The sequence below is a fragment of the Chelonia mydas genome, chromosome 9 (genome assembly GCF_015237465.2).
Source record: "Chelonia mydas isolate rCheMyd1 chromosome 9, rCheMyd1.pri.v2, whole genome shotgun sequence".
Lineage (NCBI taxonomy): Eukaryota > Metazoa > Chordata > Testudines > Cheloniidae > Chelonia > Chelonia mydas.
Window position 1 is genome coordinate 21,761,759 of NC_057855.1, and position 23,970 is coordinate 21,785,728.

At 42.3% G+C, this 23,970-nt stretch overlaps 2 protein-coding genes across 16 annotated transcripts in view; one reads left to right on the forward strand and one right to left on the reverse strand.

The window, feature by feature from the left end:
- SMC4 (structural maintenance of chromosomes 4) overlaps window positions 1-5,663 on the reverse strand; it is a 101,901-nt gene extending 96,238 nt beyond the window's left edge. For 2 of the 9 annotated variants that reach the window (XM_027825517.3, XM_043522312.1), the window contains exons 1-4: window positions 5,410-5,565; window positions 2,809-3,004; window positions 1,492-1,667; window positions 665-856 (exon numbers count right to left, since the gene is read on the reverse strand). In XM_027825517.3, coding sequence (XP_027681318.2) covers window positions 665-856; window positions 1,492-1,667; window positions 2,809-2,938 — 498 coding nt within the window. In that variant the 5' untranslated portion in view covers window positions 2,939-3,004; window positions 5,410-5,565. Of the gene's footprint in view, window positions 1-664; window positions 857-1,491; window positions 1,671-2,808; window positions 3,040-4,898 lie in introns of all 9 variants that reach the window. The other 7 variants (XM_043522313.1, XM_043522311.1, XM_027825516.3 and 4 more) reach the window with 6 other exon arrangements.
- A 306-nt stretch (window positions 5,664-5,969) lies between these two features.
- Window positions 5,970-23,970, forward strand: part of IFT80 (intraflagellar transport 80) — a 147,964-nt gene continuing 129,963 nt past the window's right edge. For 5 of the 7 annotated variants that reach the window (XM_007063085.4, XM_037909456.2, XM_037909458.2 and 2 more), the window contains exons 1-3: window positions 5,970-6,121; window positions 14,935-15,050; window positions 15,969-16,190. In XM_007063085.4, coding sequence (XP_007063147.1) covers window positions 15,014-15,050; window positions 15,969-16,190 — 259 coding nt within the window. In that variant the 5' untranslated portion in view covers window positions 5,970-6,121; window positions 14,935-15,013. Of the gene's footprint in view, window positions 6,122-10,686; window positions 10,838-13,552; window positions 13,578-14,934; window positions 15,051-15,968; window positions 16,191-23,970 lie in introns of those variants that run through there. The other 2 variants (XM_043522315.1, XM_037909455.1) reach the window with 2 other exon arrangements.

Here is a 23,970-nt window from a genome sequence, read left to right on the forward strand (position 1 = left end):
GGTGAAAGTCTTGTGATTGTTTAAATTGGTAATGTAATGTAATATAAATAGTGTGCATATACTATAAAAACTTCAACCTTAAGCTGTAGTAAGTTGATATTGAAGTAGAAAATATCTAAGGCTGATAAGTGTAAAAATATCCAGCTTTTAATCCTCAAATCTTAAAAAAATCTGCATAATGCATGTTACAATTTAGAACACATTATGCATCTGATCTTAGACTTAAAAAAGTATCAATGAAATCACTTGCACACAACCCTAGAAAGTGTGTGTGTGAGATAAATATAGATATATAAATATAAGAACATTTCTAATGTGACTTGATGGTAGAATAAGGTTTAGTATTTCTAAACAACTTTAAAATAATGTATTACCAAACACTAGTCATCCAGAAGTTCTAATGAAAAGTTATGTCTACTCAAAGTGGAAATTAAGCACTACAAAGAAACAAATCTCCTTGAAGTTGTGTACTTTTTCAGCCAGTTAGTTTGAAGTATTCTGCTTCATAAAGGTAAGCCGATCACATGGGCAAGTTTTTTCATCCTAAGCTAGTTCCACATTAAGACAGTAAAATGTTAAATTCTCAAATCCTTAAGGGGGGGGAAAAAAAAAAAAAAAAAAAGAGCCTCAGCATACTTTTTCCTTTAAGCAGAAGAATACGTACCTTGTCAACGATCTTTTGAAAGTGAACTTCCACAGTACAACTCTGGATGTTCTTGTGTTCATCAGAATTATGGATCAGCACAGAAAGCTTTTTGGATCTGATTTTTTGTGCCCGATACCCAAATACAAAAAGCATTGAATCAATGACATTGGATTTTCCACTGCCATTTGGTCCAATAATACAGGAAAAACGCTGCATAACAGAAAGAAACAACATTCAAATTTACAATAGAAACTAGCCAATTTGCTTCATATATTTCATTTGTGGACAGCTGAAAATACTGTTATTTCTAGTGCAGGAAATTGCAGACTATTGGGAAGCTTAGTTTTTACTGCCAGGGCCCCGGGGGGGGGGGGGGGGGGGGGGGGCGGGGGGGGAAGAGTACAACCTATTCAAAACACACCTCCGGTTAGCTCAGATTTCTAAAGTTTTATTCTGTAAAGTCAGAAAGCTATATTCTACTCAGAAAGCATGGTTTATAAAGAAATAAGTTCATAATTAACCACATAATTTTCTTGTATTTGTGATTTAACCCCTAAACATTGTTCAGTAAATCAAATAAAGCAAAAGATATATACTTAAGTTGTAATTTCCTTCTAATTCAAGTAAGACACAGTATAAAAAACTTACACTTTGACTATAAGTAATCTATTGTCCTGTAAATAAAATTAGAGTATTATCATTAAAGTAATTCTCACCTCTTCCACTATAAATATATAAAATAAGACGTTATTTGCTGATAAGTTGTGTTCACAGTACTGTAAGGAGTACTAGAGACACAACAAAATTTTACTTCAGTTTAGAAGTTACTTAAAATAGAAAAATACCTTATGAAAAGGTCCCAGAATTTGCTCCCCTGCGTAGGATTTGAAGTTCTGGTTTACAATATGAGTTATCATGAGGCGAGGAGCTCCAGCTTCATTGGTCATTGCTGGAGGTGGGGGAGGAGAGATGCTACTCAAAATCTCTTCTAAACTTCGATCATCAAGTACCCCATTTGAGGCTGCTAAAAACATCCAAAATAAAAAGAAAAAACTATATGATGTCTCAATGACTAGAGAGACCTTCTAAATGCCTAGTTCAAGCAGAAAAAGTACGAAAATTTGCTTCTACACGAACTCGGAATCTATACTTTCACTTTAAATTATTAAAACTGAATGTAAGTGAAAGAAAGATGCTTTAACTCCAAGGAGCTAATTTTTTAGAAAGTAGACACTTAAGATGTCACATCCATTCAATAGTGGAGTTACTCTTTCATTATATAATGCTTATTCTAGCACTTTGCAAGGCAGTATGAAATTACAATAGTTACATTTAAAAAGCCTACAAATCCATACAAATGGGCAAAGTCTTTCTAATTAATAACTGGACAGCCACATTTCAGGCATGCTCACACACACTGTAAGGAGGAGGAGATCTGAGTATGGCTGAACAATGCCCTGAAAAACTGTAATGACAGCACAACTTACGCTTGAAAGGCAGGAAGTTTGTTACGAAAACAAACTGGCCCCTTAGATTTCAATTATAGTTTTAAGTAAAACTGCTTTTCAACTGTTAAAAGCAACTTTTTCTTTAAGTAGACAACTCTGACATCACTTTCCACATATTAACCATTTATCAAACATCTTACTTCAATAACATCACATACATGGTTACCTAAAAACCATTTTCTACCGATATTTCCAGCAGAAAATCAACTCTAACACAAGTTTAATATGTAATGAGTAATTGCCTGAAAGTAATTCATTTTAAGAAGATTTCAAGTCACTGCCACTTATTCCAGCCCAAGAAATCCCATATTGCGGGATGCATCTGTAGCTAAAATAATCCTGCTACCACAATCAGAAGTACTAGACAACGTAGCAAGAATATGAAATCTAGACTTAGCTGGAAGAAACATTGTCTACCAACAGCATTTTTACCTAAACTGAAACACCGATGCAAATGCCTTAACTCTTTCAAAGCCATATTTGCAGTTTTAAAATCAGATTTAAATTCAACTTGTCAAAATAAAAAATTACTGCATCCCTTCCTAGAAAGGAGCTGAATCTGAACTGGAGTGGCCTTAAGTTCAGCAAGATACTATCATCAAGATATCACTAAATTTACATGCTTGGTACATCGGGATCATAACAAACACTTACGTTGCTGAGATGCTTCACTGATGCACGTGTCGGCTTCTTTTTCCACTTCCATATCACCGGTGGATTCCTCTAAGGGCTCTTTGCCTTTTTGACAGGCTGCAGTGGAGGTTTTGGTCCTCTTGCTTGGCATGATTTCTGTTGGCTGTTCCCCTCCAATTCCAAGCAATCAAACTACCCAAGGGATATGTCTCCTTTGCTAACACAAACAAGAAAAACCCCATGACCCAAGTGCTGGGCGTATCACCCGTTAAGGGCTATAACTGTGCATGTGTATCCAAAATGACTAATAATAAGCTGAAATCCATATGAATTTTGACGATGGAATTAGGATTTCAAACAAACTAAAACTCAGCCTTTAGTCACCATATTTTAAAGTCCCTTAAAACGGTAGCTTTCTCATAATGGTGGCTTTTACATATCCGTAGGGGACATCCATCTATTGAAACCCATCATACAGACACATTCTGATATGGCAGCATTAAAACATAACATCTATATTCAGATAAAGAATAATTATGATGTGCTGGCAAGTGTCATTTCAGTAACAAACAATCAGTGAATATCCCAAGCAGATAAGTACTTGAAGAATCACTTTTACATATACACACCTAAGATTTTTCTAACAAGTATTTTCAGTAGCCCAATCTAATAATACTCAAATACCATTTCCACACTATAAAGTCTCTAGTCCAAAGGACATTAAATTGAACTGTTTCCCAAAAATGTAGCTAAATGCTCACTATTGTCAATGCTCAACACTTAAAGACAGCACACCAAACGAAAAGCAAATTAAGTATCAGAAGTAGATTTGATGTTAATGCTTGATCACGGGGGGAAAAAAACAGTACAAAAGTCCACCACTTGGCACTAAAGGCAGTTGCCAAAAAAGAACAGAAAGAAGCCCAGGAGAAAGATGAAAAGAAAGAAGCCTCAACTAGTAAACTAGTCTCCTCAAAGAGCCTAAATTACTCCATCACAGCAAGTGGTGAATTTAGCATGGAGAAAAACAGACAAGAAAATTTTCTTCTCACGAGATAAGAAACTGACGTGGCTGGAAAGTCATCTTACAATGGGTGCCAATCATTTGACATTTTCAGACCTACCTACAGCCCCAACCCACACATGAGCCCTTCATTTGGGAAAGTGGGGGTGGAAGATAGAGGGAGAATTCGTTTTAAGGCAATTTGAGTCTATGCCCGTTATGAAGGATTCCCCCACGGCTGTTTAAAAAAAAAAAAAAAAAAAGACTAAGTTCTATAGGATTTTTTTTAGAACGTTAATTCAAATTGAGTAGGGTAGTTAATCATACAAAAAATACTGAAAATATATTTAAGAGAGTCATTTACAATATAACTATTTATCATCAGCTTTTAAATCTGAGTTCCTTCGCATCTCAATCTGAATCACCTTGCCAAACACGAATCACTTACCCCAGTTGAATACCTATTAGATGATCAGGGAGTAAGTCCAAACCCACCACCCACAAAAACTAAAATCAAAGGTGTTTCTTAAAAGCAACACTTACAGACCTGCTGCCAAGTGAGAGTCTCATTACAATAGGGGGAAAAAATTAAAAGCCAAGAAGATTCCCCCATTTGGAAAAGATTCAATGTGAGGACAGTAACTGATGTCAGCGTCGAGTGATTGTGTTACGCATTTCCCTCAGAATTGTTTTGGAATCAACCAGTCATCCGAAAGTTCCCCTTCAGCCCCTTGGTCTGGATCTATAGGGGTTTCCCTAAGGTATAATTGTCAGAAGTAGTTGAAAATACAGTCACAGAGAAGACCCTAGTCTGCAGACAGATTAAAATCAGGCCTCTCAAATTCTCAAGAGATACTCTTTTCCACTGAATGCATCAGATTAAGTGAGCTGTAGCTCACAAAAGCTTATGCTCAAATACATTTGTTAGTCTCTAAGGTGCCACAAGTACTCCTTTTCTTTTTGCGAATACTGACTAACACGGCTGCTACTGTGAAACCTTTCATACTCTGGTTTCTCTTCAGATCATATGCATCACAAACTTGTTACTGTGCCTCCCCTCCAGTGATTGGTATCCAATGAATGGGTCCCCACAGGTCCATAAGGATACAATGGGGAATCCGCTCTCCCCCATAGGTTGCAATGGACCCTCACCCATGGTTCGGAAGATTATAATACTGCTAGTGATGGTGGGGTCGCCGCCCCGAAGAACAGAATCACACCACTCTCCTCTGCGCCTGAGGAGTGCCGCTTCGTCCTCGGGAAGGGCCAGTTACATTGGTGGTGGTACGGAACAGCGGTCGGACAGTTGCCCCACCCCGCTGGATTGCAGATTACAAGAAGTGGGAAAAGAAGCCGCCACCTTTCGCTCCCCCAAAGGGGGGGGGGGGAAGGGAAAAGAAGGGGGGGGGGAAGTCCACCGCCCCTTGCTCCCCAACCGCCAGTACAGCTTACGTAGGGAAATCTACAGCTACCCCCCAGGCAGGCTCCACAGGGAGGTCCCCCAGCTCCAGTTACAGGGAAGAGAGCCCCCCAGCTCCACCTGCCCCCAGATAAATTACTAAGCACTTTGCTGGAGTCGCCCCAGGCTTCGCAGTCCTGTCATCAGGCAGAGCTGGTACCTGGGATACGGAGCAGGCGGCGAGCTGCCCCGACAAGACTTCGGGTGACGCTGGCTCTGGAGAGTCCGGCCGGCTCCTGCCTGCTGCAGCTTGGCGGCTTCTACACTCGAAAATGGCGCCCAAACTCCAAACTCGAACCGAAATTCGTTAGAAACGCGCGGAGCATGCTGGGTAAAGAGGGGGCTGGTTGTCGGCCTCCCACAGGTTTGAAAGGATGAAAAAAAAAACCCTTCGGCGCCATATTGTTTTCCGTTACTGCGCGGAACGGGGTAAAAATAAAATAAAAATATTTACATTGTTTCGGTAATTTTTAATTTAAAGCAAATGAAAAGAACGTTACTTAAAGGCGTCTAAATGGGGAAAAAAATCCTACTAATTTAAATGATACTGTGGGTCAATGGGAGGAGCTTCGTTGCCTGGTAACGGCCTGAGTGGCGATGGCGGACGAAACTGAAAAAGGAATAAATATATTTTTAAAAATTTTAAAATATACAATTATAGTAAATATATTTTTTAAAAGATATTAATTAACAGGCCGGTCCGATGACGTCAGCGGTTTGTCACCTGGCTTGGGAGGGTCCGTTAGGTAGACGGGGGAGTAAGGAAGTCTCGCGCGGGGATAAGCATGGGGAATCTCGCGGGAAGTAGCTATAGAGACAGAGCCGCTTCCCTGCGAGCGTTTGCTAACAGAGCGGAGAGGACTGAGAGATTAGTAAGTAGTCTCGCTCGTTGCTTCCCACCGTATCAGGAGTTCTAGGGCGCCCTTAACTGGGGAGGCGGAAGCTTGTGTTAAATCTGTGAGGGTCTGGGAGCAACTGACAGCCCAAGTGCTAGCGGCAGGGTCCTGCCCAGGAGAGGGTTCTCCACGGTCATCCACTCTCCCAGCCTGTGACTTGTACCCCTAGACCGACCACCTGCCTTGGACAGGTACATTTCCAAAAGGAGAGTTGGAGGGGCTTCCCCCTGTTACCAGAGATGCTGGAACAATTTATATAGTGGGGGTGCTAAGAGCCATTGAACCAAACTGTAAACCCTGTATAAAATGGAAGTCACTTCAAGCCAGGGGGTGTGGCAGTACCCCTAATTCCAGCATCTAGGCCTGTTACCTGTCCTGGGGAAGTGAGAGGATGTGGGGTAAGCCCTCTACTCCTGTAATGCAAGGGTCTGGAGTGGCAACCCACTATAATTTCCCTGGGGAAACTGGGAGAGGGGAACCTGGTCAAGAAAGAGCTCAGGGAACACTCACTCCATCCTAGTTTGTGTTAAGCAATCCCCTACTACAGCCTGCCTTGAGGAAGAGGAAAGGCAGGGTGGTTTTTTTGGTCCCTCTAATCTGCCTGGTGAAAGCATGATGAAAAGTGTTTACTACTGTAACCTCTTCCCAGGATGGGTCCCCACAGTAACTTACCCGAAGGAAAATTGTGGCATGTGGCTGGAGGGAGGGGCATGAATGGAAGATGCTATGAATGGCGGGGTGGGGGAGTGTGAGTGGGTGAGCAGAAGTGGGTGGTGGGATTTAGAGAAGCATAGGAGTTAAGTGAAGTTTTTGGAGAATGTCACAAGGCTCTGGGGGTAGAGGGACTAGAAGTTGTGCAGGAGGTGGGGATGCAGTGAGGAGAGCCCAGTTCTGTGCTGTAGCATTGGTGCATCTGTCCCCACAGCACTGCTTTGGCATATCAGGGAGCTAAGACAGCAGCATTATGCAGAGGGACTGGTCTCTCACCCTAGAGATCCTTCAGTCACATCTCTGTTTCTTTGCCATAAACCCTCCAATGTTCCCATTCAGCCACCTGTAACCCACTCGTTTTCCTGCTCATTCTCCTGTCTGTCTCTCACAGTCATTCTTGCTCATGCTTAATTCCCCGGTGCACTCTGCAGCTGCTTCATAGTGGTAGGAGAGGAGATGGGGTACTTAGCAAGGATGGGGCGGGGGACATAAGAAGATGAGTGGGGTTGGGGGAGCAGAGAATTCTGGGGACTCAGTGTAAGATAAATGGAATGTGTTGAAGAGTGGGACTAAAGGGATATGTGAGGGGGGTGCAGGTGAGTTACTATAGGTACAGGACTCTGCCTGGGGCATGATAGAGGAGTGAATCTGTGCAGGGGACAGGGCTATGGGGAGGAAGCATGTGAAACACAGATCTGTAGTAGGGCCTTAGGGTGGATAAAATATCAGTGTTGGTAGCTATCTCTGTGAATAACTCTCAGTATTAATACATACATCTTTCTGAAAACCAAAACAAATATATTGTTAGTTTAGAGTTCAGGTTGCTCCAATGCAAATCCCACAAATACCAAGAAAAGTACTAGTTAAGGCAATCTTCGTTCATATTTATTAATGCTGTCATGTGATTCAAACGCAGTCACAGACCTATCACTTCCCCCAACAAAAACTCCCTTGCTTGATTATTTAGAGAGAGAATGAAATATAGCAGTGTTAAAAAATTCAAAGGCTTTGATAAATCCATTGTGAATCTATGGAGACTTTGGTTAGAGGGCTGTCACATATTTAAACTTAATATACAAGGCTGCACAAAGCTGGCACAATTTAAGGACCCAATTCTGAGAAACACCTTGTGCTGAGTTCTCTCCCCTCCAAGTACCTATGGAATTAGTTCCTAAACTAGTGAGATTTTGCAATACCAGGACACACTCAACAGAATCCTTCTTCACAAAGGGGAGAGTCTGTAAAACTATTCAAGTAATAGCTGGAGGCCTTAAATCACACTCACATTCCAAATTTTGACCCCAGGTAGATTAAAAGATTAATCTCTATAGACCTAAATACATAAAGTGTTATTTGGACATGAAAAAGCCTAAAGTTGGAGATTTTAGATTTTATGATTATAAAGATTACCACCTGAATGAGAAATAATGTGAACTAATGAAGTGCTGTCTTCCTGGTTCTGCAAATGGGTGACCTAAAACAACAGTTCACAGATATGAACAACCCCATTCAGCTAAGCGGTGAGACACCTAATGCTGTCAGGCACTGTTGTTAACTATTTCCATGCTGATCTCTTTAGCAAACACGTTTAGCTAGTGTTGCTGGTGAGGAAAGAAGAGTTCAAGCCCACCTCTTCCCTCCATTAAAATCCTCTTCATCCTTGCCTACAGTGTTGGAGGAAAGAGAAGATGCATCCCCCTTCTCTGCACAAAAAGCCTCAAGTCTTTAAGATATTCTTTATTCATTGTACTTAACATTTACTTGTGTGTGGGCTAAATTCCAAGTTGTAGTGACTAACAGTGGCATCTGAATGCTGTTCACTGTCCTCTGTGAAAGGATTTGGTGATCTCAGTCTAGTTCCTAATGAATACGTGTGCATAGTACTGTTTGCAGTCGTGGGTATTATGATAACTGACCTCTCTTTTTTTAAAAAAAAAAAAATCTTTTATTGGACCAACTTCTGTTGGTGAGAGAGAAACTTTGGAGTTTGGGAAACTGAGGCAATGTCTATATATTACCGCTTATGTCCGTATAACCTGTATCGCTCAGGGATGTGAATAAGGCACCTTCCTGAGTGAAATAAGTTACACCAACAAAAGCGCTGCAGTTAGTACTGCAATTTGGCTTTGGCAGAGGCACTACTATAATACTGTAGTCACATGTAAAGAAGATGAATACTGTAAATTGGGAGTAAATATATTTCTTATTAAACACCCTAGTTATTTAAATTATGTCCAAAAAAACTGCATTAAAAGAACATGAAAGCTGCAAAGCCATTCACTCAAAAGTTAGGAAATGTAAGATTATCTGGGCAACATTAATTCTAAATTTGCCTCTCCTCCCCTTGAGTGTATGCATTATGATATAGTCTTTAATTACATGATTACATACTACTTTTTCCACAGGACTCCTATCTCTTTCATAGCATAGGATAGATGGTGCCAAGGAAATGAATCAGGGTTGTGTAGTGGATGAGAGATTTGTCTATAGGACTTCTGCCTCATTTGTTGCAGTAGGTGGAAGGTGTATAGTGAATGAGGCAGGAGATTAACCATGAGATCATCCTTTCTTCTCCTATAAAGTGTTGAATGCCATCTTGGCGAACTGGATTCTATCCATGCCTCTGCCACAGAGTTCCTGTGTGATGCTGGCCTTATTCACTTAAACTAAACTTTTTACAGCCACTATTTGTGTGTTCCTCTTTTTTGAGGCACTCAAAATGAGAGCTGAGGCCAGATTTACAGAGGTGTTGAGCACTTCACAACTGCAACTGAGATTGATTGGAGCTGTGCTTTAAACATATAAAGTACTATAATAATGCTAGGGAACCTGAAAAATCAGATTATAGGTGTCTCTAGTTGGGTACCTAAAGTTAATGGACAGTTTTGGCCTTAATCTGTCTAAGCCTCAGTTCTGCAGCTGTAAAATGGGGATAATATCACCACATTTCACAGGGACGTTGTGAAAATAAATTCATTAATGTCTGTGAAGCACGTGGATACTAGGTGAGAGCACCACAGAAACAAATACCCATGAGAAAATTAATTTGTGTTCAATGTAGGGTTTGCGTCATATATGTTAACTAAATCTGATGCCACACGTTGAATGAAGAGAATAAAAAGAAATGTATGAGGCAAGTATGTATTCATGTAGTTAGACTATTTCATAGGCACATGGGCTAAATTAAGGTTACACGGGCAGCGTTAATTCTGGCATTTCCTAACTTTTGAATATTTGACTTTGCAATCTTGTTTTTGTTGCAGTTTTTTGTAATTTCAGTTCATTTTATAAAAAACGTTAATACAGTAGTTCTAAAACTTGGAACCAAATTGACCCCCAACTTGGGTGCCTTTAGATCCACAACACCAACTTCTTTCATTTGAGCTCACTGAGTAACTGGTAGCAGTAGCAGGCTATCATCCTCTGTGGAACAGTCTCTAGATGGTCATGAGACACTTTGCCAGTGGGTTTCACAGCCTGCTTATGGCAGAGGAAGGTAGAGATTCTGGATTCTATTGCTGGTTCTGAAGAGTAGTATTCTGTAATAGTTATAGATCCTTATTCCTTCAGCTCATGTCCCTGGTCCCCTCCATTCCCATCTTCCTCCTCTGTTCCTACCCACCATTGTCGTGCTTCAGCTCCTGTTCCTTCTCCCTCTGCTCCTATCCACCCTCTTGCATCAGTTCCCGTCCACCTCTGCTTCCTTTCCCCATCTTCTGGGTCCTGCAACCCCTTGTTCTGTCTCTCCACCCCTCTCCTATTCCTCACCCGTCTGCATTTCAGCCAGGCTGATTCTTCCGATTTCTCTCCAGTGTCTGGGCACCTGCTGTGTGAGCACTGAGAGTTGATGATCTCCCTGCTCTCAGTACTGGTGCATGTTACCACTGCTGCCTTGGCATCCAGGAAGAGCAATTGCAGGGAAACCCTTGTTCAGTCTCTGCAGCCCTGGGATGGAGCATGTTCAGTTGCTCTCTGGGAATGGTATGTGCTCAGCAAATGGACTCTTCAGAGAGTTTAGGTGCCAGACTCTAACAAGTATCTACTGAGCTTGTGCAACCTGTTTTTTTGAGGTTCATAACTTGACCGCAGTTGGGTAAATTTTCTGGGGGATGGCAAAAGCCACATCCCTGACACCGGGGAAATACCCCATGCACCCAAATGTCAAGCCCTTGCCCGAAAGCATGGAGGTAGTAGAGCTTCTGGACAAAAAGTTTGTAGGTTTTCTTTTTTTTTTTTTTAAACATGGACAAAATAATGTATTTAACTCCTAGTTTCATTCTTGGAAATGGCTGAATGGTTCTAGCTGAAACTTTATTTAAAAAAAAAAGTGTGAGGCAGAAACCTAGGATGGAAAATTTCAGCCCAAATGGTTAAAGTTTGATGAAGTTATAAGCAAGTGAAAACAAGATCTTACAGTGGGAAGCTTTCAGGATGCATTACCAGCTTCACCTATAATTATCCTTACCCTGTAGTGGCAAGGCATGAATATCTTTATACTCTGATTGGTTTCTCTCTCTGATTTTTCTTGTGATACTACATTTAGGGATGATGTTTTCCAAGATGGTCTGTGATTTCAAACCGTTCATAAAGGGTACCCTGTCCTAATGTCAGTATACTCTACAGGACTGCACACTTTCAACATATACTCTTACAGTTAAGCAGTTCTAGCATCACTTGTTCTTGAAATTGTTTAGCGCAGGGGTTCTCAGGACAAATTTTTTGGTGGCCTCAGAGTGTGGCCACCAACTCTTGCTGGTGGCCGCTCTCACACTTTTTCCTAAAACACTTAATTAGCTTTAGGAAAAACAAATAAATATGCATATATACATGTCCAAATCATTGTAATTTATTTATTGCTGCTAGTAAGTCTGTTGTAAAAAGTGATATTAACAAACAAGTATCACTTTCCACATCAGACTTACTCAGGCCTCTCAAGTCTGGGGACAAATTAAGCCCTAGGTGGGGGGTCAGGAGAGGCATCAGAGGACTGGAGCCTGGGCCCAGTGCTGGAGCCTGAAGCCCCTGGCCAGAGCCTGCTGCTCTGCCACCCCAGGGTTGAAGCCCAAAGCTGGAGCCCCAGTGTCCCTGGGAATGCGGGGAATTCACTGACTGCCTTCTCCTCCAGCATTGTACCCCAGGTGTCTGCATAGGGGGGGCAAGGCCTAATCCCTGCTGGCGGCCCCGGCAATCAACACCAGGGCAGTGCATCTCAGAGGAACAGGGAGTTGGAGGGGCTGCTATATTGCGCCCCTCTCCCCCATCACAGCCCAGGAGGCTGTGGCTGCAAGAAAAGCCCTGGTGGCTACATTTGAGAAACACGGGTGTCCACATTAATTATCCCAGTTTGCTCATTGCAGATGCACACAGCACTTTCTCCTACCAATGTTGTCCCTGCACATTGTGGTACCCATTACATAATTCTGAACATAGCTGTCTTGAGTAGGTGCATAGCATGAAACAAAGTCTATATTTGGCAGGGGTGGATCAAAATTAATGATTTTTTTTTTGATAAAATGCTTTTTGAGGAAAAAACCTATCTAAAGATAGTTTTAATTAAGATACATTATAGCTCAAAGAGATCTCATCATGGAATAGGGATTATAAATTCTAATTCTATAGTATGAGACAATATATTCATGGAATGTTTAAGAAAAGTTTTGTAAATGAGTTCCAATAGTTCATGGATTAGGGACCCAATCTTATGAGATTCCAGAGGCTTCTGTATAGATTAGGTAGAATAATCTATCTACCCAATGGGACTCAGTGCTCAGTCTAGAACAGGGGTTCTCAAACTGTGGGTCAACACCCCTCAGGGGGTTGCAAGGTTATTACATGGGGGGGGTCACGAGCTGTCAGCCTCCACCCCAAATCCTGTTTTGCCTCCAGCATTTATAATGGTGTTAAATATATAAAAAAGTGTTTTTAATTTATAAGTGGGATCGCACTCAGAGGCTTGCTATGTGAAAGGGGTCACCAGTACAAAAGTTCAAGAACCACTGGTCTAGAAGATACCATCAGAGATGCTTAGTTTTGAAGGTCTCAAACTGCGGATTTGTGTCTCCAGAGATAACATGTTTCTTAACAGCAAAAATGTTTTTAAATAAATCATATATAGAGGTGAGAAATAACAGACTTCGACCCTATTGTCTCTCTGCAAATTTGTGTACACAGAGTCAATCCCTTACTTCTCTCTAAAAGTGCAAAGTTTCAGAAAGTTCAATGAATAGAAGATTGTTGGGGGCGGAATAGATCTGGACAAGAAGTCTGGAGACAAATGTGAGAAGGGAGGGACAGGCAGTAGAAACAAAAGTGAAACTGTTTGAGCAGCATTTTCCAGAAGTCTTGAGGTCTTTCTGAGTGTAGCCTTCATTGATTTGAGATCTACCATACCATTCTCTCACTAGAAGGGAAAACCTATAATGGCAGCAGGCCGTAAAAGAGACCCACTTTTGGAATAAGAACCATTCAAGAAATATGTTTGCTGATGATGTTTTAAAGAAAGTCACACCAGTGAACTGGTGGAAGTCATTTAAGCATTTGGATTCAGAGACTGTTGAAGTGATAATCTCACTTTTAACAGCAGTAGCTTCTTCTGCTGGTGTAGAAAGAATATTTTCTTCCTTTAGGCTAATTCATTCCAAACTGAGAAGTCGTTGGGGACCTGAAAAAGCAGGAAAGCTTGTTTTTCTTTTCCAGATTATGAACAAACAGGAAAATGAAGGTGAAGACGACTGAGTTAACTGCAGAAGCCAATATTTTAAGTTTCTCATGTTGACCTGGTTGACATAGTCGATTTAATTTTTGTTTTTAAATATTTCATTAACTACTTTAGTTAAAAATAATTTTAACAAAAACAAACCTGATTTTAAAAAACTTGAATGTTTAACTAAATTCAAAAATTCATATGCTTGTTTTGTTAAAATATTATGTTTGCTGTTGAAGAAAAAAATCCAGAATACATAACGTTGTTGTTTTTAGTTAAATAAAACAATGTAAATGTCTGTCTGGTGATGTTCTCCTCCAAAAACAGCATGGCAAGAAAATCCTCCAAATATTAATGATTAACCTGTTGAATTGGAGATAGTTCAGCTCCCTATGACTTTATAAATATCTGCTTCAATTACCTTTGCTAAATTACATAACCAAACAATCATTCATTTTCTGATATAGCTGTAAAACTAATCTGAAAAGTTTTCAAAATAAATCACTTAAAAAATGTATAGTGTGTACCTTCTAAAAATGAAACTTACATCTATCTCTGAGTTGTGAAGAATATGTATTAAGGTTATAACAATCAACAAGAATGCACTTTTATGTAGAAATCCATGATTAAATCAAGTCTTCCTGACTAGTGATTTAAATCAATTTGATTTAAATCAAATCTACCCTGATACTTGGTAGCCTATTACATGTTACACATATGCAATATGTGCATATTTTGGACCAGATCATTAGTATAAATTAACATAGCCCATTTGAAGTCAGTAGAGCTATGGTAATTTAAACCAACTGAGGCTCTGGTCCAAAATATGTAATCTATAATACTTAGAGAGAGAGAGACTTTTTAAACCCCTTTTCTTCAACAGTCTGTCAGTTTATTCTAGTGATTAATTTTTAGTTATTCTGTCCTGCCCATGGAGAGAGGCATACGTTTTTGTATGCAGATACCACTGCTAATAGTCATCTTATGTTCAGCGTGCCTCAGGTGGCATGTGATCAGGATTCATCACCAAATTTGGTCTGCTGGTTGTATCATTAGCTTCCCCGGTGTGGGCCTGGGTACTGATGGGGAATGTGATGTGAATGTTGATCCTTGCCCCCCAGAAGTCAAAAACTGTCAGCAAATCTGCTGCCTGTAAATGCCAGCCATGTACTTCTTTGACTTCCTATTCTTCTTTGGTCAACAATATCACATACATTGCGCATCTATGCTTAATTGAAGACTTTGTATGAATTGTATTGCTGGCCTTCTTTAGATAACATGTGCAACATGAATTGCTTTAAAACATTTTATTTTGGGTATTGGTATTTTCCTTTTTAATGGTGATTGCTCATGACATTTTAAAAAATCTTTACAGTTGTAACCTATCGAGTGAAGAAATCATCTTTTATACTTTTTAATGTTTCATCTGGACTAGCAAAACCAAGAAACTTAGAATGAGGCTGAAGACTTCACACCTAAAGGAACCAAAACATATCCTTTGTCTCAAAACAAAGTGTATTAACTTTACACAGCACTCTTGGTAAAATAGTACTATGTTTATCACGTTCTAGTAAAATATGAGATGTGATTGATTGTAAAGACAGTGCAAAGTTATTTTACAGATTCTGGAGACTTAATTTTTTTTTAAAGATTTTTACTGTTTTCTGCAAAATGTAAAGGCCCAGTACTGCAAGGTGTTGAGCACCTCAAGCAGGGTACTCAGTACCCTCCATTCTCAGTAACTTGTGTTGGAATCTAGGGTGTTCAGCACCTTGCAGAAGGTGTCAAGATTTTGCAGGAAAGCTTTTTGTTTGTTTTTTCTTTCTTCTCTTAGAGGTTTTACTCTTGCAAAGAGATTTTCTCATGCAGTTAACAATTGCACTCCTTTATCAATTTGTCTGCAATAAGACTAACAAACGATAGCACCAACAAAGGGGTATGCTTACCTAATACCATCCTGTTACTCTTAAATGAGTGATCTCCATCCCTTGTGTGATACTGCTATAATGAAAACCAAAATCTGACCAAATGTGTTTTAACTTATGTATTTTGACACCAAGGCCCTCCTGCATATGGAGCCTAAGCTTTTATCTGTGTATAATAGATGTGCTGTTTAATTAGACATGATACTTTTAAAGTCACATACTCTGTCAAATTCCTTTTTTGCTCTTTATTTTCTTCCAGCTTTCTGCTGCCTCTTTACATTGCATTACTTTTCTTTGTGTCAAGATCTTACACAAAAATAACTTCTGTATATAGATCTGTTTTTAAATAGTCAAAATTAAATATTTTTATTTTTTATTATATATACTTATTATCACTTTATTTTTTTGCAATACTTAGAGAAGAGGTTTATTCTAAGATTACTTTCAGTAACCAAAATTCAAGACTTCCTTAATTCAATTACACATAGAGAATTGGTTAGCTGTGTGGGCTGGACTACAGCTGATGAGCTGTATTCATGTAGTGATGATCACCACATCATGAAATGGAACTTGTTAACTAGTGAAACAACTCAAGTAGTGAAGCTTCCTGATGATATCTACCCCATAGATCTTCATTGGTTTCCCAAAAACATAGGTGGAAAGAAGCAATCCCAAGCTGAGAGTTTTGTACTTACAAGCTCTGATGGTAAGTGTTCTTTAAAATATGTAGATCTTATAAATTGCTAGTAAAAAAAAAATGCTTATGCCACTCTTAAATTCCAAATTATTTGATATCATAATGTGTAATAAAAGCAAATTAAAATATAGCAAAATTGTACTGGTTTTAAAACTAATTATTTTTACAAAATTGCTTCTGAGAATACGTTATGCCTAATGTGATAGAAAAATACTAGTTACATCCCTTTTGATATCAGGTCAAATTCTGTCATCCTTAATTGAGTAAAATGTTCTTATTTTGTAGTTCATAAATTGATCTGAATGTGTGCTTAGCTGTATGGATGTCAAGAATTATAAAAATTATCATTTTGTAACAAAATATATCAATTTTTATTTTTTATTTTTTGGAAGGGTGTATTAAACTTTATTCTTCAGGGTTTAAACCAATCTCTAACTGTTAGAGACCAGGATAAGACTAATGCTTTTTCTAAGAATCTGGTTCTGGTCACTGTCAGGGCCAGGATACTGGACTGGATGGACCTTGGCTCTGATCCAATATGGCAACTCCTACATGTGGATTTTTTTCCTTTTACCCTTAAAGAGATTTGACCCCAATTCTGAAATACACTGGCCAATCCTTGTACCTGTATGAAGCTCCACCACTTAATTCAGTGGGGCTCTGCACAGCTGCAGGTGCCTGGCCACATACACTTCAGGATCATGGCATTAAGTTTACTCCTGAGGAAATTCTGCGCCACTGTGCATGCAGAATTTGTGCAGAAATTATGGGTTTTGCGCAGAATTTCCTTTTCCTCCACAGAAATGGGCTGCAGAGCTGCTGGCCACCACTAGGGGCCGCTGGTCCTGGCAGTGCACAGCTCACAGGTAGAAGATACAGCCAGCGGGAGGGAGCTGGAGGGTTCCCGGCAGCTGCAATTCTCAGCATGCCCTGAAGGAAGGAGGTGGCATGCAGGAATCTCCACACAAGCCGAAGACCCAGATTCAGGCTGTTTCTTCCTCTGGATCCCTGGGCTCATGTGTGTGGTGTGTGGGGCCTGGGGGCAGTCTAGCAGCTGGGGTCTGGAGGGGAGAGGGTGCAAGTGTCTGGGCGGAGGTCCTGTAGGATGTGTGGGCTAGGGCGAACCCTATGGCTGGTCTCTGAGGGGTAGGGGGTGCAAGTGTCTGGGCTGCGGGGTGCCCTGCAGCTGAACTCTGGGAGAAGGGGGTATGGGTGTTTGGCACTGCTGCTGGACGCTTGGGGGAGGGGTCAGAGAAACAGGAACTGGGTTGTAGGGGTTTCCTTAACTTTCTGCTACTGGAGGAATTTTTTTGTTTGTATTGTTACAGACATACACCTCTACCCCAATATAATGCGGTCCTCAGGAGCCAAAAAAATCTAACTGCGTTATATCGAACTTGCTTTGGCCTCGAGCATTTCCGTTATTAATAGTCACTTCCCAACCCCTGACTGACCCCTCAGAACCTCCGACCCATCCAACCCCCCCAGCTCCTTGTCCCCTGACTACACCCTCCAGAGCCCCCCTTCCCCAACAACCCCTCCCAAGACCCCACCCCTATCTAAGCCCCCCTGCTCCTTGTCCCCTGACCACCCCCTCCAGAAACCCCCCCGTCCCTAATCACCCCCTACCCAACCCCCCCTGCTCCCTGTCCCCTGACTGCCGCAACCCCTATCCACACCCCAGCCCTCTGACAGGCCCCCCCGAGACTCCAACGCCCTATCCAACTTCCCCGTCCCCTGACCGTCCCGCCCCCAGAACCTCCGAACCATCCAACTGCCCTCCCCCCCCCCCGAGACCCTCTGCCCCTTCTCCAACCCCTCGGCCCTGGCCCGGCACCCTTAACACACTGCTCAGAGCCTGACACGGAGCGCACAGCCCTGCCCCCCAGAGTGCTGCTTTACCGCTTTATATCCGAATTTGTGTTATATCTGGTCACGTTATATCAGGGTAGAGGTGTCGTTGCTAATAGGTATTTGAAATAAATATCCAAAATAATTGAAACTGGCATGATTATATAGTGTTATTTTGACAAATAAAAATGCTGAATTTTGCAGAATTTTAAAATGTGCACCAAATTTTTAATTTTTTGGTGCAGAGTAATTAAGGGGGAAATATTTTTTTTCTTATATTCTTACTAGAAATCTTCTCCTCCCCTCCCCCATTTTCCCTCCCTGTATTCCATTTAGCTATCAAAGGAAAAGTTTTGATGCAGAAATATAATTCTTTAACTTTCCTCAGTAATGAAAATCCACTGTGAAATGACCCATCCAGGAAAGACTGTGCTCGCTCTCTGTTGCTGCTCATACCTGTTACTCAATGTGCTGGCAGAAGCAGCAATCAAGTGAAACTGAATGAATCCAAAGGACAGTGCACTGTGATTGCAAACTACTCAAAGTGCTTTCCTCTTCCAACCAGTATAACCTCCATCATACTCAGGTTCAGCTGTTCTTCATCCACAAGTTGATCTCATCCAAAACTGGGCCAGCTTGGTGTTAGTTACAGAAAGTATAGGTAGTCTTGTGTGTCATCTGTGTATTGTTGGCACTTAAGTCCATCCGTTTTTACTATTTCTCCTAGTGGTGACATATAGATATGGAACAGGACCAGAGAAATAAACCAATCTTTGGGTGGGACTCCAGAAGTGAGGAGCCTGGTGGCAGAGGTGCAGTTTCTCATCATTGCCTTTTGGGAATGTCCCTTCAGGAAAGATTCATACAGTTTTTTAGTACGTTTCTCTCTGGACCCCTGCCTGCTCTCTCAAGCAGGACAGCAGTATCTTCTGGTCAACAGTATCAAATGCTTCACAGAAGTTCCAGGAGGATGAGAAAGGAGGTCTGTTCACCATCTATTACCAGCAGGAAATCCCCCATCCATCCCGCTAATGCTATTTCTGTCTGTTATTCTAGCCTGAATCCACGGTGTGTCACTGGTGTAGGATCCTAGCTCCAGCTAAGTGAGCCTGTCACCCTTTGGCTAGTTTCTCTGTGAGCTTGCTCGGGAGCAGAAGTTTTGATACTAGGCAGTTGCTAGCTTGATCTGACATCAGGGTCAGTTTCTTCAGTGGTGGTTGGACTTACTGTGTGTTTGAAGGAGGAAGGGAAAATTGTTTTCTTGAATGAGGCAGTGGCTGCTTCAGTCAGAAGTGGAATCAATTAGTCATAACCCCTTTGTTGACAGGATGTATATTGGATTCACAGGTCTTAGGTCAAGACCCATTGAGAAGTGAACGGACTGAAGTTAGGGGAAAGAGAGCAGTCTGGTTGGTTGGTTGATGAGGATTGGAGTTATGTAACTTGACAAGCCTTCTCAAATGCACATAATCTTTTCAGCCAAGTAGGATGAAAGTTCTTTACAGCATGTGGTGCCAGGCTCTGCTGTGGACTGTAGGCAGTCATGATTAATGAAGTGTTTTACTATCTGTGTAAGAGTGCACTCACTGCAGTGCACCCCCCATGGCTGGGCATGGCAGCACCTCCTACCAACAGTTGATCTGGCCCTGCTGTAGTCTCTTCTTGTGACTTGGCCCTCCAGCTGCGTCTCACTTTCTGGAGTATCAATAATCCCACACTGACAGTCCCATTTGACACTGGTCATCAGTATGAAGTCTGGAGCTCTTCCCAGACTCCTCTTCCGTTCTACTTCCTTATCAGATTACTGGCCCTAAAGCTTCTCCCTGGAGTCTTTTAACCAAACTCAAAAGTGGGGGTGGGGGGAAATACTAAAAGCAACTTCTTCTCCTTCCCTGGGCTTGAACTGTTAATCCATCGAGGATCCTCCCCCAGCTCTCTGTTCTGCAGAATGCTCCTTCCTGGACTCTTGATGTTAGTCTGGATCCTCAACTCCAGTCTACCCCGAAGTCCATCTGCCTATGGGTTGACCTTTCAGGCTCACTTTAGGAATCTGCAACTTTGCTATCCTGTCCCATCAGATCGAGGGTGTAAACACCCTCATGAAACTCCTCTGCTCTCTACTACTCAGAGAGGGACTAGAGTTGTGACACACACATGCACACTCGTAGCTGCTTTCTACTGTGAGCTTTCACTCTTTTTATATAAACAACTCCTCCCCCATCTAGGACTCATCTTCAGTTCGGTCTGGCCCATGCTCCAGGTGCAGCCAGGTGTGTTAATTGGCCTCTCAGGCCCATTTTAACCATTCCACCACCTGTGTGGGGTAAACACCCTATCACACTACCCTGCATAGCTTCTGTAGAGGTTGTGAGGTAACTTCTCTCTGCATAAACTTGGAGAAATTCTTTGTGTTTCAGCCATTTATTTTTTGCTATTTGGCAGTTGAGTTTCCATGCCTCTCTCTGCATCTGGTGCAGCGGTCAGAAAATCAAGGGGTTATTTGTGGACAATAGGGAGCCTCTAGCCTCCACAATCAAATCTGCTGGCCATTTGAAGGCCAGTGTGTAGATTGTTGAGACTAGAGTATTTTTATGAAGATTCACTACATCATCAAATCCTTGACCTATGGATAGAATGCTCCTGTCTTTTAGCATATTTTGGAATTTGATGGGATCCATGAGTTACTTGCCCTCAATTCCTATATTGGGGAACTTTAGGTTCTTTCTACTATGTGTTGTTCTGAATCTGTAGAGAACCATCACTGATGAAGTGAACTGAATGTGTAGCCTTTGAAATTTGCCTTAGCATCATTTTTTACAGATGCTAGAGCCATTGAGCCCTTGTTGTATGATCTTGACACTGAGCTTGCTTGTATCATCTTTTTTTAGTAGTTTCAAATATCCTACATCAGGTCCCAACAAAGTCAGGATTCATATGATGATCCAGACCCTTTTGAGGTTATTGCATCCTCCTCCTTAAGCTTTACACTTCCAGTTTGAGGTACAGTGATGGATGGAAATTTTTGAAGCATCTGTAGTTTTTGGACTGGCTGAGGGTTTGAATAAGATCCAGATGCTTTAAACATCTTGGGGATGGGGGGAAGATACCATCCCCTCCCCCATGCCCACAGGCTTGTGTTAGATCAGAGTGTCTCAGAATTTGCTAGGAATGTGGCTTGAAGCCCTCCCATTTAGTTTAGAGAACAGCAAGAACTCTAGGGCAGAAGCAGTCTTGTAGCTAAGATCATGTGTCTGCCCCAGTCCCTAAAAACATTTATTCTGCAGTGAAGGAAATATGGTTACGTCCAAATTGCATCCTAGCTTCTTGCAAGAAGGTGGAGAAAAGTGTTCTGCACAAAGGGTCACTTTGTTTATTATCTCACCCTTCACATGATACTCTGGTGGTTGACAACATTGGGAAAAATAACCAGCTCTCTCCTAAGTGTTCCCTCTAATTTTTCCCATGCATATGCGGAATGAATTTTGTTATGTGCACCAATATGGAGGTGATAACAAAATTCGGGTGGCGGAGTGGGGCCAAGGGGTTCAGAGTGTGGGGGGGGCCTAGGGCTGGGGCAGAGGGTTGGGGTGCAGGGGAGTGAGGGCTCCGGCTGGGGATGCAGGCTCTGAGATGGGGCTGGGGCAGAGGGTTGGGGTTGGGGGAGTTGAGGGCTGTGGAGTAGGGCCGGGGATGAGTGGTTTCGGGTGCAAGCTGCCCCGGGGATACGGCATGGAGAGAGGACTCTTCCCCACCTCTCTCTCCACAACAGCACCTGGGCTGATGGGGAGAGGCGCCTCTTCCCGCAGCTGTGGCAGATTTGGGGCCGGGAGAGGGGCACCTGAGTTTGGTGCTCCCACTCTTGCATCACTGTTGGGAGCATCACAAGTAGCTACTACAACCACTATCAGGCAGAGGGTGAGATTCTGCTCTGTGCAATGGGCCAGCACAAACCTGGGCATCACTTGAGCCCTACCCATGTCCTGGTGCTTCCAGATATGCAGCCCTTTTGGGGTCAGTGTCTTGTGTGCTGTGCTAGGTGGTGAGTGTTTGCAGGATCAGGCCCTTATTAGTGACAGCTCACAAAACAGGGCTGGAAAGTGTAACCCCAAGGCACTGTGGGGCCTGCGCTACTCCACTGACACTCTGTAACCTGGGGCTGGGCTGGGCCTGTCAGGTACGGCCCCTCTCAGGAGCAGCATGGAGCAGCACTGCTTCCCACCAATGCTGGCTGGAGCCTCTGGGGAGCACAGCTAGTGCACACCCATTGCAGAGCGAGCAGCAGCATGCGCTCCCTCCTGCCCCAGCTAGCACTCGGGGCTCCTTCCATTTGGGGCAGGAACAAAGATCCAATATTGGGATTTCCGGGGGGACAGAGTCTCATTTCTCTCAACTCTAGTCCTTCCCCCAAGAATTCCATGACGATGTCTCCACCCTTGCTTAAAGCCATGTTCTGGGAAGACGGAGCTGCTGGGCAGAGGCGCCACTCCACCAGCTGCAGCAGGTCTGGGTTGGGGCTGGGGGAGAGGCGCCTCTCTCCCTGCTGTGGCAGGTCCAGGGCTGGGGTAGGGGGGCCTCTCCCACCGGCCACGGCAGGTCCCAGGCTGGATTGGGGCCAGGGGAGGGGCACCTCTCCTTGTCGTGGTAGGTCCAGGGCTGGGGAAGAGGCATCTCTCCCTGCCACAACCCTGAGCGCCTGTGTAGCCCATAATAGGCTGCTGCATAACTGTGCAGTTTAGAGGGAACTTAGTCTCCCCCCTTCCTCACCTTCTCCCCTGAGTCACACCTGTCAATTTCTTAAATGTTTGTGTTGTAGACCTTCTTATTAATAATTCGGTTGTTAAACGCCATTGCTATATACAACACACTAAAGACACAGTCCCAGCCACAAGGAGCTTACAGTCTAAAATACAAAGGTCAGATAAGAGAGACCCAGAAGATGGTGATAACTTGCAATTCTTATCGTGAGCTTTTATTTTCTTTTAAATATAAATGGGAATAGAGGTGAGTTAGCATTTGTTAGTCTTGCATAAGAAAGAGGTATTATCCTTCTGGTGTTATACTGGACTTAACTGACTTCAGATTTTATCATTGCTGGTCCTAAGCTGGTTACAAAGTGAGCAAAGTAAGATACAGAACACTCTTCCTCAATGTGAGAGTTACACTGTTCTGGTTTGGGGAGTGAGAAACTTGACAATAGAATCCAGGACTCTTGCATGGCAATGCAGAGCATAAAGAGTTGGGCACTAGACTAACCAGCATAGAAATTGCTAAAATGCAACTGATATTTCAATTTTACATCAGTGAGTTAGTGAATCTATCTTTGATCAGATCTTTTATGTCGTCAGTACAGAGTATGGGTTATAGAATTGCAGCTTCCTAGAATGGGAACAAAGTCCCGGGTAGTATATCGGATGTAAACAGTTACACTTACAAGAGTAACTGGTATTATTCCTATCAGCGCATTTAAACTGGATCCATGATTGTGGGAATCCGCATTCTTCCTGACCATCTTGCATTTTCTGGAGTCTCCCAAGCAGCGGCATTCTTCAGAATCATCATAAACTGGGCTGAGTTCTATTCTTGAACATTAGCACCTTTTCTTTCACTGTGGGTGCACAAAATGTGAGGGGCAGTTTGTGTCGGGATTTTTTTTTAGCACTGCCTGTCGTCTCATCCCCCCTTTACCTTTCCTCTCCCTGTGGTTTCAGAATCTTTTTCTAGTACCTCATTTCTGCACAGTCTGAAACTTATTAAACCTATAAAGAGTGAAATGTAGACCGTTATAGCTAGTGGCTATTTTGCAAGTTTGTTAGTCCTTGTAAGATATACTAGGTCTTAGTACAAAGCTTTCATTATGAACGTTTATTTCTTAAAATTGCTTGATGTGTCAAATCAAAATGTACAGCTCTGAGTATTTAGCAGATTGCAGGATTGGGGC